We start from the raw sequence: 14,866 nt of genomic DNA on the forward strand, positions 1-14,866 counted from the left end.
GAGCAGACGTAATGTGCGCACTGCAACTGCTGGCAAAAGACTTTAGAGATGAGGAAGAGAAAGTGGGGTTCATACTATCCCATTTGCATGGGGATGCTAAAGCGTGGCTACGCAATTTGTGGAGGGATAAAGATCCGGCGCTTCAGAATGCAGATGCCTTTATCAAAGCGATGGATGCGTGTTTTTTGTCTACTATTGATGTGGATCTTGCCCGACGGGAGATTCATGGACTAAAACAAGGGAGGGCAAGCGTCCGGCAGTACCACGCCCGCTTTTTTGCGCTGGTCAGTGCCTTAGAGTGGGACCGGGATTCGCCCCCTGTCAGAGACCTGTTCTGGGAGGGTCTAAGCTCTGCGGTCAAGGATGAAATTGCAAGGGGGGAGAGGCCCCGAAGCACGCAGGAGGTGGTCCAAAGGGCGCTGACTGTGGGGGTGAGGCTGGAAGAACGTCCATGGTGCAGAGATGAAGGACGTGGAGGGCGCGAAGCAGCGAGAAGTTTCTCTTTCGTTCCAAGAGAAGCAGCGCGTGCGCAATCCACACCTCCGCCTGGAGGGGGAGGGGAACCGATGGAGGTTGGAGGTGCAAGGGCTCAGTCAGCAGCCAGAGCCCAAGCACCGACAGCAGTGAAAGCGAAGCCTCCTAGAGGGAACAGGAAGTGTTACATCTGCGAGGATCCAGGCCATTTGGCGAAAGAGTGTCCCCGGAGGCTCCACAAGCACACTGCAGCCTCAGCAATGGTGACTGCAGCAACGCAGCAGGGAAACGACGATGTCTGGCTGGAGACAGAGGCACTGGGGCCCAGCCAGACGCATCAGTGAAGCAGTCCCCAGCGATCTTGCAACCCACGGACCCCCTCCCACCCAAACCAGTAGTGCAGCTCACAGCATCTCTCCAGCTACCCGATGGCGTCACTATCGAAGTGCCGCTTTCTGTGGATTCTGGAAGCAACGCAGACTTTATAGCGCAGGATTTTGTGGAGCAGCACGCTATACAGCTACTGCCTGCCACTCTGCCCCTGCAAGTCGTCACAGTGGATGGCAGAGAGTTGCTAGGGGGGCAGGTGGTGAAGCAAACGCCACCGATGGTGATGCGCCTTGGCAACCACAGGGAAGTCATCAGTTTTAATGTCACCCAACTGTCGGACACGCCCATTGTGTTGGGCATGAGTTGGCTGGACAGGCACAGTCCGACACTGGCTTGGTACCAGAGACAGCTGATCTTCGGCTCCTCTTATTGCGCAGAACACTGCATCCTGCCCAGACAGGAGGGAGAGGAGGAGGAATCACAACTGCAGTTGGGAACGTTGCAAGCAGTTCCCCACAAATACGCAGACTTTCTGGAGGTCTTCTGCGAGAAAGAGGCTGACAAGCTACCACCGCACAGGCAATATGACTGCAAGATTGACCTCCTACCAGGGGCGACGCTGCCGAAAGGGAAGCTGTATTCCATGTCTGAGGACGAATTACAGGAACTCAAACAGTTCATAGATCACAATTTGCAGCGCGGTTTCATCCGGGAGTCCAGGGCAGTAGGGGGCAGTCCTGTTTTCTTCGTGAAGAAGAAGGACACGCCCCAAAAAAGACTGGTGGTGGATTTTCGCCTCTTAAACAAGATGACCAAGCCTTCTGATTTCCCCATGCCCAGGATTGACGACCTACTAGCGACGGTGCGCAAGGGACGCGTGTTCACCAAGTTGGACCTGCGAGGTGCGTACAATCTCATCCGCATGAGGGAGGGCGATGAGTGGAAGACAGCCATGTTCACGCCTCTGGGCACCTACGAATACAGAGTGATGCCGTTTGGATTGCAAAACGGTTCTCACTGTTTCCAAGCTTTCATGCATCATGTGTTGGCGGGACTCCTTTACAAGAAGTGCGTCTGCTTTCTGGATGACATCCTGATATTCTCCGACTCGCAGCAAGCCCATGACCAAGATGTTCGGGAGGTGCTGAAGAGGCTGCAGCAGCATAGACTGTACGCCAAACTGGAGAAGTGCCAGTTCGACACGACGGAGGTGGATTTCTTGGGTTACAAGTTGTCGGACAAGGGGCTAGCCATGGACAGCGCCAAGGTTCGTGCGGTGTTGGATTGGAAGAGCCCGCGCAATCGGAAGGAGGTCCAGCGGTTTGTCGGCTTCGCCAACTTCTATCGCAAGTTTATCAAGGGGTTCGCGATGCAGACGGCGGCCATTACGGACACGCTAAGCTCCAAGAAAAAGAAATTCATCTGGACGGAGCAGGCGGAGCAGTCCTTTCAGGCACTCAAGCGTCTCTTCGCGTCGGAAGAGCAACTGCTGCATATCGACCCCAGCAGACCGATGCGGGTAGAGACAGACGCGTCCGATAGAGCAGTGGGAGCTGTCCTGCTGCAAAGGGACCCACAGGGGGTCTGGAGGCCGGGAGCGTTCTACTCCAGAAAGCTCAGCAAGTCGGAGCAGAACTACACCATCTGGGACAGGGAGTTGCTGGCCATTCATGCAGCTTTCAAGGCGTGGAGGCACTTCCTGATCGGCGCCAAGCACACGGTGCAGGTCTGCACGGATCACAAGAATCTGGAGCACTGGCGCACGGCTCAGTTCCTGAACCAGAGGCAGATACGTTGGGCGGAGTTCTTTGCTGACTTCAATTTCCGAATAGAGTACGTCCCAGGCGACACCAACGTCATGGCGGATGCACTGTCCCGCAAACCGCAATACCTCGAAGAGGCGACGCCAGCGGCAGCCATGCACATCTTCGCGCCAACAGCGTGGGCGTGCGCTTCAGCCACAGTAGACCTGGATGCGGTGCGGCGGGCGTTGCAGGACGACTCCTTCGCGCAGGCGAAGATGGCAGAGGTGCACAAGGGCACGGCGAAGGGCGACGAGTTCCAGATACGAGACGGCTTGCTCTTACGTAAAGGGGCCATCTACGTGCCGGGAGACGAACTTCGCGCCAGGGTACTGCAGCAGCTGCACGACGCACCCACGGCCGGGCACTTTGGCACGGAGAAAACGGTGGAATTAGTCGCAAGGGACTTTTGGTGGCCCAGACTGAGAGGGGAAGTCGCGGACTACGTTGCGAGGTGCGACACCTGCCAGAGGGCCAAACCGGTGCACAAACCACCGGCGGGACTGCTGGAACCGCTGCAAACGCCGTTTGAACCGTGGGAGAGAGTGGCCCTGGACTTTGTTACGGATCTACCCAGCTCGAGAGGCAAGACAGCTGTACTAGTGGTGGTGGACTTGTTCACCAAGATGGCACATTTCATTCCGTGTGCGAAGGTGGCCACGGCGGAACAAACCGCCAAACTGTTCATAGATCACGTGTTCAAAGTGCATGGTCTGCCGCGGTCTATCCTGTCCGACCGCGGGCGCCAGTTCGTCTCGAATTTCTGGCAGAAGCTGATGAGTTTTCTAAATGTCAAGGTCGATCTGGCATCAGCGAGACACCCGCAGACCAACGGGCAAGCAGAGAGGGTCAATGCCATCATGCAGCAGTACCTGAGATGCTATGCCAATCAACAACCTGCGACCTGGGTGGATTACCTGCCGCTCGCCGAGTTCGCTTACAACAACACGAAGCACGTGTCCACAGGGGTGACGCCGTTCTTCGCCAACAATGGGAGGAATCCCAGAACCTTCCCGGGACGGGAGAGAGTGGGGGACGGAGAACCACAGACGGCGGACGCGTTCGCGTCAGAGTTGCAGGCGGTACACGATCAACTCAGACGACAGCTGGAGCTAGCTAAGCACGCCTACAAGGTGCAAGCTGACAAGCACAGGCGGGTTGGCGAAGAGATCCAAGTGGGAGACTGGGTCTGGTTGGCAGCCCACGCAGTGCCGACCAGGTCACTAGCCAAGAAAAAGTTGGGGCACAAGCAAATCGGTCCGTACCAAGTCGAAGCACAGATCAACCCGGTAGCCTTCCGACTGGCGCTGCCGGAGGGTTCCAGAATGCATCCGGTGTTCCACAGGTCGGTGCTCACTCCCTACAAGGCACCTCACAGATTCCAGGAGCCAGGGACGGCACCGAGTCCGTTCCGGGAGCGGACGGAGACGCGAGGGGTGACGCAGCAAGACCCCATCAACGAGGTCACGGAGATTTTGGACTCCAGATGGGGGGAAGAGGGAGTCGAATACCTCCTAGCCAGAGAGGGCACCCGGGCCAGCGCCAATAGCTGGGTGCCAGACTACGCTTTGGAGGAACCCCTGCTCAAGGACGAGTTTCATGCCCTTTTCCCACACAGACCCATGCCAGCGAGCTTCTTCGACGACTGGCTGTTCACGCCCACACTTTCTTCCAGCACGTTCCATGGATTCGACTCGGACGGGGAACCCGCACTGAGCACCCGTTCCCCAGAAGGATCGCCGGCGGGTTCGGCGTCAGACACCTCGTATTGGTGGGACGATCGACCGGAGGAGCAATGGCGCCGGAAGTGGCTGGAGATGCCAGGTCGAGCGACCGACGCAGAGACTGACATGGACGTGTTCGGGGAGGACCTTGGGTTCGAGCACGGCGGTACAGAGATGGAAGCGGAACAGGTCAACGTCGGCGACCGCGAGGAGGAAGACTCGGAGGTCTTCAGTTGGCGGCCAACCACGGGGAGCGAACTGTATCCGGCATTCCCTCCCGTGATGATGGAGCACCCAGCACCCACACCTGAAAGCGGGGAGGGGGGAAGGGGGGGCTTCGAGGGGGGGATGGATGTCAGGGGTTCAGGAGCAGAGACGCAGAGAAGGGAGGAAGCAGAGAGCGAGGGGGAGGAATCCGAAGGGAAAATGAGTGATGATGACGACCCGAGATCTCCAAGCCTAAGCAGTGAGTCAGAGGACTCCCAAAAGGGAGCCCCAGTGAGCAGAGCAAGGGGGGGATCCGGGGGGACACCCCAGGAGGAAGGGAACAGAGGAGATTCAGAGAGTAGCAGCTGGAAGTCGGGACCCACGCTCATAACTGAGGGCGGCAGCAGCTGGAAGTCGGGACCCACGCTCAAGACTGAGAGCAGCAGGGAGGAAGGTAGCCAGGCATCGGGTTCCGGAGGCTGTCAGCAGGAGGGAGGGCACGAGTCAGGGGTGGTCACGCCCTCCTCAGAGAGCGAGGCAACGGTTAAGAGGAAAGTAGAGAGTTGGGCGCGCGCGCCAAGTTCAAATGCAGCGGAAGCTGGAGCAGTAAGCAGCCCGGAGAGTGAGCCAGGTCCTAAAGCCCGCCGCAAGGAGGCAGAAGGATCAGGGGGGTCAGCGTCAGAGGAGAGTAGAAGGGAGGAGGCCCAGGGGGGCAGAAGGACCCAGAGACGTAGGGAGAGGCGAAGGAGGTGGAGCAAGGCTAGGGTATTAAGCTGGTGTGCAAGAGGCGGGGACTCAGACGGGTCTTCGCCGACCTAGGGCAGAAGGTGTAGAGCTGCACGCTGCAGTTCGGAAATGAAACCTGTAACTTAATAAAGACTCTTATAAAGTGAACGCTGGCGGACTTGGTCCTATGTGAGCTGGGACTGGGTGGCAGCTCTGACACATGGGAAGAAGGGGGAGCCAGATTACTCCATAGCTGGTCTCGCTCAAAACAAGGTTTCACAGCCTAATTCCTATGCGTTTAATTTTGCTGCCAAGGATGGGGTTTTGAAACTTTGCTCAACCCACACATGTGGGCACATGAAATCACAATTAATATAGCCTCTCCTACCCATTAAAACCCATCCCATGCTGTCTTGCCTGCCACACATACACATATCCAGCTATAGGGTGCAGTAGGTTGTGGGTCTGTTTTCCTCTTCAGGCAACCCCCCAACTTATCTCACTTCAACCTCCGATGCAATTTACTTCTTTGAGAGGCAAACGATTTCCGCGAATCGCGGTGGTTGACATGCTGCAAGAGAGCCAACTGCCCGTGGCAAAGAGGGGGCCATCTTGACTTACCTCTTGGTCATCCCAAGACATGCGATGATCGCACCCCGTAAACGTTAGCAGGGGTGTTATAACTAACTGGTATGCTGAGGTGGGTGGAGGGGCACGGTTGCAGCACCCCAGAATTCCTTTGCTTTCCTTACACGGGGGATTGCAGCCTCGGGACACCAACTCTGACACACCAAACTTGAGATGACGGCCTCCGTTTCTCGAGGGCAAACAAGCCCTTAGGGGGCTCCGTCCGTCCGCACGCACTCACATCTTTGCCCTCTGCCCTTCTCGGAAATACTTCTTGGAAAACTCCAGCATGTTGAAGGGGCCGCCTCGTGGGCCGATGTCCTTGGCGCCCTGAAAGCCTTCTGCACTCTCTGCGAATTCGCTGCCTGCCAGACACACCTGGGGGAAAAGAAAGGAGAGGCCCAGGGTGTTCGTCTCTTGATTTCGTCGGGAGTGTGCGGGCGCAGTCTTTCTGATAAGGCCAAGGACCTATTGCAGCCCAGGTGAATCTGGGACTCCGCCTGCTCCTTCCAGTTCTCAGTTCCCTGAATGCAGTGGCAATGGGTTTGGGGGCAGAGGGCTTGGGTGGCTTGCGAAGAAGGGATACCCATGCAGGAAAGCCACTTCCGCCCTACGGAGGAGGTGGGGTTGCGGGCTTCATGGCCCCTCTGCACAATTGGGGGGATTCCCAGCCGTGTCACCCCCTGGTCGGCCAATCGGCTGGCTCAGGGGGCGTGGCCTGTCCTATTTAAAGCAGGACATGGCCAGGGATCTCCCTCTTTCCCCGCCTGCCAGCTGTTCCTGCTTTTCCCACCCTCCCGCCCTATAAGGTTTTCGTTCCTTGACCTTGCTATGGACCTTGGTTGGTCGCCGTTGAGGGGCCTGGTGGGAATTTTTCCACTTGGCAAATTGGCTCCAGCCTACCTCGTAGCAAATCGTCACAACTTTCTGGGTATTGGCGGTTAGGCGTTGGTATTGTTCTGTAGAAGGAAGAGGGGAGGTAGCGCCATCACCTGCCCCACATATTGAAGGGTAGTCCGTTAAAGGATTCCGGGGGGCATGGCCCTGTCCAAAGCCTGGGGAGGTGAGGGCCTAAGGCACGCCCCCTAGCGGTGACCCTGGGGGAGTTCCTAGCTGATGTGCATCAGCAGGATTTCCCCTACTGGTGGTTAACCCCTCCCGGACTTCAAGTGGACGGACTGAAGTCGAATATAGTTGGTTAGGACCAGTGCCTAAGCCAATACCGCTCATCACCTGTAACCAATAAAGTTGTGGCCTTAATTAGCCCATTAACCTTAATAATTGTGTCACATGTCATTATTTCCACTGGGGGGGGGGCAGGAACTTGTCACGCAAGGGAGATAACAGGTGTGGTTGTCCTTATAACGCAGGTGCCAGAGTGGCTCAACTTCCCCCTGGGTCCAGTGGCTCAGAGGAAGAGGCATCCACTCTGCATAGCAAGGTTGCAGCAAGGTTTAATTAAATCAATTACCATATTTTTCTGTCTATAAGACGCCTCCATGTATAAGATGCCCCCTATTTTGGGGGACTCAGATTTAAGAAAATGGCCTTGGCGCTATCTGTGTAAAAGACACCCCCTAATTTTTGACATAATTTATTAAGGGAAAAAAACCTAGTCTTATACATGGGAAAATACGGTAATTAAAACCTGAGGCCCAGATGCAGTCCACCCCCACCCCACCCCCCGTTTTCTCTGTCTGGCCCTCATAATTCTCTCCAGGCTGCACCCCTCTGATGGTGAGGAATGGCCAGGGCATGTAGGGGAAACTGCCAAGGGGCTACTGTTGCTGCATCACCAGTATCTGCCGCCTGAGGCAACTGCCTAACGGTAGGGCTGGACTTGCCCTGCAATTCTTCTCCCAAGATGAACAGCAAGGAGGAAGAAAGTGTGGTGCTTTAGGGACAGCTTCCCAGTGGCCTTCCCTCTCTGGTCACCTTGGTGAGAGAGTGGTGGGTGTTGCAACGTTCCCGGGGCTTCCTTCCTCGCCCCGAATCCTGACTCCCACCTCGCTTTGAGGCCTGGCATGAGAAACATGGCCACCCCCTCCACGTTGCACTCGCCTCAGTCTTCTTGTCAAGCTCCTGAGCCACGGCTGCGGATGCAACAGCCACAGCCACCGAGGCCGGGACAGCCACTTTGGCCTGCGTGTCCTTGGGCTCCTCCTTCTTCTCCGCGGGAAGGTGGGTAAAATCTGGTGCGGCCACCGGCTGGACGCAATCGGCAGGGAAGAAGCCTGATTTCCCATAGATGGCACCAAACTTCCAGCCTACACCAGGAAGAAGGCATTGAGTTATATGCTGTCAATATCCCCCCCCCCCTTTCATGGTGGTAGAGCTGTTATTGCTCCCTCTCAACATCAGGTCAAGGGCTTTCATCTATCTAGCAGAAAATGGAGACAGATAGAAGGAGCCAGAAGAGAACTATGCCCTTAACAGTCAGTGGAAGAAGAAAGCCTTATTTTCAGGGCTCAGATCCGCAGTGGGTCTTTTTCTTCTTCTCCCCCCCCCCCTTTTAATTTTGATTTTCGCAGTGGGTCTTGAACCTCCAGCCTTAGGGATGGCAAGTGGGCATACAGCTTTTATACTGCCTCTGGTCGAGAAGGGAACTGCATCCAATAGGCCAAAGTACCGGTAGGTCATGGGATAGTCCCTGGTCAGAGCTCCAGGTCAGATTTGCTTGAGCAGCCCCGTCTGCACGATACATTTAAAGCACTATTGTAAACAGTACTTTAAACACTTAGTGCAAACAGCAGGGCCGGATTGAGGTTTGATGAGGCCCTAAGCTACTGAAGGTAATGGGGCCCTTTATATGTCCAGCTGTCCTTCGTCAACAACAAATTGTCACTGTTTTTTGTGATGAATATATGCTATATGGTAATTTATAGACCTAATAGGTATCTAAAGCCATTTGCACATAACAAAATACGTATTTTATCAAAGTAATTGTTGAACTGAAATACAATTAAGAAGTATATTAATAGTGAAATAATTATTAAGCTCTAACTTAAATTGATGTAGGTTTTATTTATTTTTTCTTATATTTTGGAAATGTTCATCCAGGTTTTTCCCCCCTTTAAATTATTAACGGCTCCCAAGAGAGTGGGGCCCTAAGCTATAGCTTGTTTAGCTTATACATAAATCCGGCACTGGCAAACAGTCATGGCTTCCCCAAAGAATCCTGGGGAGTGCCTTAAGGGAGATGTGAGTTGTTAGGAGATGCCTATTCCCCTTCCAGAGCTACAATTCCCAGAGCTCCCTGGGAAGAGGAATTGACTGGTGAACCACGCTGGGAACTGCAGCTCTGCGTGTCGAATAGGGGTTTCCTATCAACTTGCATCACCCTTAATGAATGACAGATCCCAGAATCCTCGGGGGAAGACACAGCTGTTAAAAGTGGTATGGTAAAGGTAAAGGGACCCCTGACCATTAGGTCCAGTTGTGGCTGACTCTGGGGTTGTGGCGCTCATCTCGCTTTACTGGCTGAGGGAGCCGGCATACAGCTTCTGGGTCATGTGGCCAGCATGACTAAGCCGCTTCTGGCGAACCAGAGCAGCGCATGGAAATGCCGTTTACCTTCCCGCTGGAGTGGTACCTATTTATCTACTTGCACTTTGACGTGCTTTTGAACTGCTAGGTGGGCAGGAGCAGGGACTGAGCAACAGGAGCTCACCCCATCATGGGGATTCGAACCGCCGACCTTCTGATCGGCATGTCCTAGGCTCTGTGGTTTAACCCACAGCGCCACCCACGTCCCTAACTAAAAGTGGTATGAGGGTGCTTTAAATGTTTAGTGCAGATGGGACCCTGCTCTTGAGGGAAGGAACATGGGAAGTTGCCTTGTACCATGTCTGTGATCTGCCACTGAGCAAGAGCAGAATGCATAGGCTGCTTTTTAGCTTGCAGGAGTCTGTTTGTCCAGGAGAGAAAGAAAGGCCACTGCACGCAGGAGAAAGGGGGACAGGGCACATCACCGCACGCAAGAGCCACCCACCAAAATCCTGGGTGCCCTTCTTCACATCCTCCAGGAGCATCACTTTCTTCCGCACCACGCAGCCGAAATAGCGGTCTGTGGGGACGGGAGAGTCACGGCGGTGTCAAAGGAGGGCACGGAAGACCCTCTTAACCTAGCCCTGGGCAGGCTCCCTGATTCACAGAGCAGGTGAACCGGGTAGAAGCCCTGATCCTCTGTTGCACCTGCCATTATCCGCCTGCAATCTGCAATAGCCCCTCGTATGTTGTGGCTGCATGCATCCCACCTCTCTGCACAATACGGCAAGGGAGGAATTTGGCTTGGGCTCACACTGCAACACGGGACAAGACACACACTGAAATCCTTTCGAACTGATTGCGCTGCTCCGAATTTTGCGGAACGGTTATCCATCCCAAAAGGTGTGTGCAAAAAATGTGGATGTAGTGGGAGAAAGTCTGCATATATTAGTGAAAATAATGCAGAAAAAATGGATTGTGCCAGGTAAATGGCTTGCAAAAATGTGTAGATTGTGCAAAACTTCATATGGAAAAAGGCTGTATGTTAAGAGAAACATAGACTGAAATGCTCAAGATTTTTTGTGTTACAGTGGTGCCTCGCAAGACGAACCATTGAACCAATGCATGATTATAAAGTAAGTCAATCTTTATTTTTTTTAAAAAAAATTTACAGTGGTGCCTCGCAAGATGAAATTAATTCGTTCTGCGAGTTTTTTTCGTCTAGCAAATTTTTCGTCTTGCGAAGCACGGTGTTGGAAAAGTTTTGGAAAAGCTTCAAAAATCACCAACAACCTCAAAAAAGGCTACCACACCGCGTTCTATGAGTTGCTCCTCGAAGTCAAGTCGCAACTGTATTAACGGTGTTAAGAAAAAGGAAACAAACTTGCAAGACGTTTTCGTCTTGCGAAGCAAGCCCATAGGGAAATTCGTCTTGCGAAGCAGCTCAAAAACCGCAAAAGCCTTTCGTCTAGTGAGTTTTTCATCTTGCGAGGCATTCATCTTGCGGGGCACCACTGTACTTCCCATCCTCGCCCCACAGACTTCCTGATGATGGTCTCTCACCTTGATCCAAGCCTTCCATTGGCCGCAGGCAAATGATGTCTCCTTTATGGAACCGTAAGAGGCTTTTATCGTCTGTAACATGGTTCTTGATTGCAACCATGTACTGTGAATCCTAGAAGGGGGGAAAGACAAAGGGTGGCTGGCTGGAGCAGCAGGGGTACAACGTGCTCCAAAGAGAGGGCCTCTGCTATGTCTTTTTACCTTCTTGAGTTCGTTGAGGAAATAGTCAATCAGTGCCTTAATCTGGGCAGCTTTGGGGGAGAAAAGGATGAGCTTCTCGTTGGTGAGGTTGACCTCCAGCATGTTCTTCGAGCCGGTGGTCACAAAGAGGATATCGCCGTAGCTGTGGGAAAAGGGAAATGGGGTTCATTGCCAAGCTTGGAGGTCAGTGGTGCTGAAAGTGGATCCAGGAAAGGTGGACACACAGCGCATTTGGACGATGGTACTTATGCCGTTCCTCCAGGGTTCTCAGAGGGGAATATGGGGGGCACTGCTGCAAAGGGAGAGACTCCGCCTGTGGACTGAGGGCATTGTCAGGGACTGGCCCAGGGCGAAAGGCCAGGGCCTTTTGTGCTGGGGCCCCAGAAGCCCTGCTCCTTTTCCTCCCAGGGCAGCTGGCTGCACTGCATTGTGGACTGCTAGTGAGATCCCCAGCTACCCACCTCTTAAATGGTAAGGTAAAAGGTAAAGGACCCCTGGACGGTTAAGTCCAGTCAAAGGCGACTATGGGGTTGCTGCGCTCATCTCGCTTTCAGGCCAAGGGAGCTGGCATTTGTCCACAGGCAGCTTTCCGGTCATGTGGCCAGCAGGACTAAACTGCTTCTGGCGCAATGGGACACCATGACGGAAACCAGAGCGCACGGAAACGCCGTTTAACTTCCCGCCGCAGTGGCACCTATTTATCTACTTGCAGTGGTGTGCTTTCAAACTGCTAGGTTGGCAGGAGCTGGGACCAAGCAACGGAAGCTCACCCCGGCGCAGGGATTCGAACCGCCGACCTTCTGATTGGCAAGCCCAAGAGGCTCAGTGGTTTAGAGTAGACCACAACGATGAGCTATAGCCATTCCCCTCCAAGCCAAGTTGGACCTTTGGTTCATCTGGCTCAGTGCTGCCTACACTGATTGGCAGCGGCTCTCCAGGACAGGAGGGTCTCCCATCCCTACCTGGAGATGCCATGGATTGGTCCTTTTGCATGCAAACCAGGTGTTCCACCACCAAGCTACAGCCCCTTCCCCGATGCTGCCAGCTGATGAGACCCACTCCTCACTAAACCTACCCGCATTTCCCTGTCCTTCACCTTTCCATCTCCTCCCAGGGATCCTGGCCAATCCTGCAGCCTCACCTGTAGCCCCGCAGCACCCGGAGCTGCTCCCCAGGTAAGTTGGTGCCCTTGACCAGCCGCAGCAGTTTGATCCCTGTGTCAGACACAGCCAGGATCTGCACTCCGGTGCCCACACTGCCCTGAAAGGAGCAAGACCGAGCCGTTAGGCGTGGCATGGCTCAGCTTACGGAGGGAGGGTGAGCATGGAGAGCAAGGGGCATCCAAGAGAGAGCAATGCCTTGGATGAAGGACAACATGCACATTTAATAATTAATAATAAATTAAGTAAATAATTTTAAAAACACAGAAAATATACACTAAAATTGCAGATGGAATCAGATGTTAAAAAGAAGTTAGCCAAAAGAAATAAAAAGAGAATAGGTTGTTCCCTTGTTATGTGTTTGGGCCCTCAGAGTTTGTGGGTGTCGGGAAACCCATAATTCCTGGAATTAGTCAAAGTTAGAATTAATCAAGGTTTGGTTAAAACTGCAGCAAACACTGCTGGTTTAAGGATAACAAGCCAGCCCATCTTGACATAGCTGGGTGGGGATAAGCCATCAAGAAACAAAGGCTGAAAGGGCCAGTTATTAGAACACCCACAAGGCAGTAAAATATTACAATACAGTGGTGCCCCGCAAGACGAATGCCTCGCAAGACGGAAAACCTGCTAGACGAAAGGGTTTTCCGTTTTTGAGCTGCTTTGCAAGACGATTTTCCCTATGGGCTTGCTTTGCAAGACGAAAACGTCTTGCGAGTGTTCCAATTTTTCCCCGCTTCCCCCCCTTTTTATAAGCCGCTAATAGCCTTTTAGCCGCTAATCCGCTAAGCCTTTAATAGCCGCTAAGCCTTTAATAGCTGCTAAACCGCTAATAGCGCTAATCCGCTAATAAGCTAATAGGGTTGCTTCGCAAGACGAAGAAACCGCTAGACGAAGAGACTCGCGGAACGGATTAATTTCATCTTGCGAGGCACCACTGTATATTATGTCTAATGTACATGTCTGGTTAGACTGCTTAAACAAAATTATTTTTAACAGATACCAACAGCAGTACAGCAAAGGCGCCTGCCCAGTTTCAATGTGCCGTGAGCTCCAAAGTTTGGCTTTATGCTGGCTTTTTAAGTTGTAGAAATAAAATAAATGAATAAATATTTTTTTTAAAAAAAAATCCTTCCAGTAGCACCTTAGAGACCAACTAAGTTATTGGTATGAGCTTTCGTGTGCATGCACATTTCTTCAGAATTTTTAAATTGTTTTATTCTCTTTCCAGTTTCTGCCTGGTTCTGAACTCCTGAATTGTGGCTTCTGGACTCTGTTTCTGATGCTAAGCCTGTACTGCTACCCCCCTGAATAAAGATATATTTCTTGCTCACAAGAGGCTCTGTCTGCATGTCTTGGGTGGGAGCAGGACAGGCAGTGGCTAAAGCAGTAGATCATGTCCTGTGACAGAGATGGGGAACCCTATGGACCCCCAGATGTTGTTGGACTCCAGTTCCCATCAGCCCCAGTCAGCATGGCCAATGGCCAGGCATGATGGGAGTTGGAGTTCAACAACATCTAGAAGGCACCAGGTTCCCCATTCCTGTTTTGTCTACTCAGTTTGCCTGGATTTAAGCAGCTCCCACAGAAGATTTTTTTTTTTTTTGCTGCAATAACATGTGGATGCTTCTTACCGTAGCAGGGAATAGGCGAGAGAAATAGACTTCCCAGCCATTCCGGGCAACGCTGATGATCTCCTTCTTGACGCTTTCATCGGCCACTGGACTAAAGGAGTCCAGCTTGTTTTCCGCTGAGGAAAGAAACAGAGGCTGGCTTTACACCACTCTCGGATCCCACAGGATCCCTCAGTCAGTGGCGTAGCGTGGGTTGTCAGCACCCGGGGCAAGGCAAGTAATTTGCGCCCCCTAACCCGGAGCAAGGCAAGTAATTTGCGCCCCCTAACCCGGGGCAAGGCAAGTAATTTGCGCCCCCTAACCCGGAGCAAGGCAAGTAATTTGCGCCCCCTAACCCGGGGCAGGGCAAGTAATTTGCGCCCCCTAACCCCTAACCTGCCGCCGCTGCCAGCTTCTTCTTGCTGCTGCCTGGTCTGGTCTGGTGTGGTTCTCTCCCATGCTCAGTGCTGCGCTGGGCGGCCGCTGCACTGTCCCTCCCCCAAATAGTCTCTCGCTCTCTCTCCGCACCGCACGCCTGGCACCCACCCCCTCCACAGTGGGCGGCGACCCGGCGGCTCGGATTGGATTCGCACAGCCAGCACTGCAGTGAGAGAGAATGAGTGAGCCAGGTAGGGGCAGAGAGGTGCAAGTGCAAGCACGCCCCCCCCCAGATGTTGCACCCGGTGCGGCTGGCACCCTCTGCACCCCCCACGCTACGCCACTGCCCTCAGTTACTTGAGCATGAGAGAATGGGCAAGCCTAAGTTAATGGCAGGACTTTGGCTGGCAAGAATAAGTCCTGCCTTTGAGGAAGAACCCTGTTGGAAACAGGCTACAGGAGGCCCATTTTTCATCTAGCCACACATCCTTCCCCCAACAACCAACCAGATGGTTTCAGAAGTCCACAGGTTCACAGGAAGGCCAGAGTTTGGCCAAAACAACTACCATTCAAAGATA

At 53.4% G+C, this 14,866-nt stretch overlaps 1 protein-coding gene across 4 annotated transcripts in view; it reads right to left on the reverse strand.

Moving 5' to 3' along the window:
- MYO15A (myosin XVA) overlaps positions 1–14,866 on the reverse strand; it is a 115,763-nt gene that overhangs the window by 27,015 nt on the left and 73,882 nt on the right. For 3 of the 4 annotated variants that reach the window (XM_082199565.1, XM_082199564.1, XM_082199563.1), the window contains exons 44-50: positions 13,932–14,047; positions 12,282–12,400; positions 11,141–11,282; positions 10,940–11,051; positions 9,882–9,956; positions 7,952–8,157; positions 6,132–6,268 (exon numbers count right to left, since the gene is read on the reverse strand). In XM_082199565.1, the coding sequence (XP_082055691.1) occupies positions 6,132–6,268; positions 7,952–8,157; positions 9,882–9,956; positions 10,940–11,051; positions 11,141–11,282; positions 12,282–12,400; positions 13,932–14,047 (907 nt within the window). The remainder of the gene's footprint in view (positions 1–6,131; positions 6,269–7,951; positions 8,158–9,881; positions 9,957–10,939; positions 11,052–11,140; positions 11,283–12,281; positions 12,401–13,931; positions 14,048–14,866) is intronic. The other variant, XM_082199566.1, reaches the window with a different exon arrangement.

The sequence above is a fragment of the Podarcis vaucheri genome (assembly GCF_965113315.1).
Source record: "Podarcis vaucheri genome assembly, chromosome: 14".
Lineage (NCBI taxonomy): Eukaryota > Metazoa > Chordata > Lepidosauria > Squamata > Lacertidae > Podarcis > Podarcis vaucheri.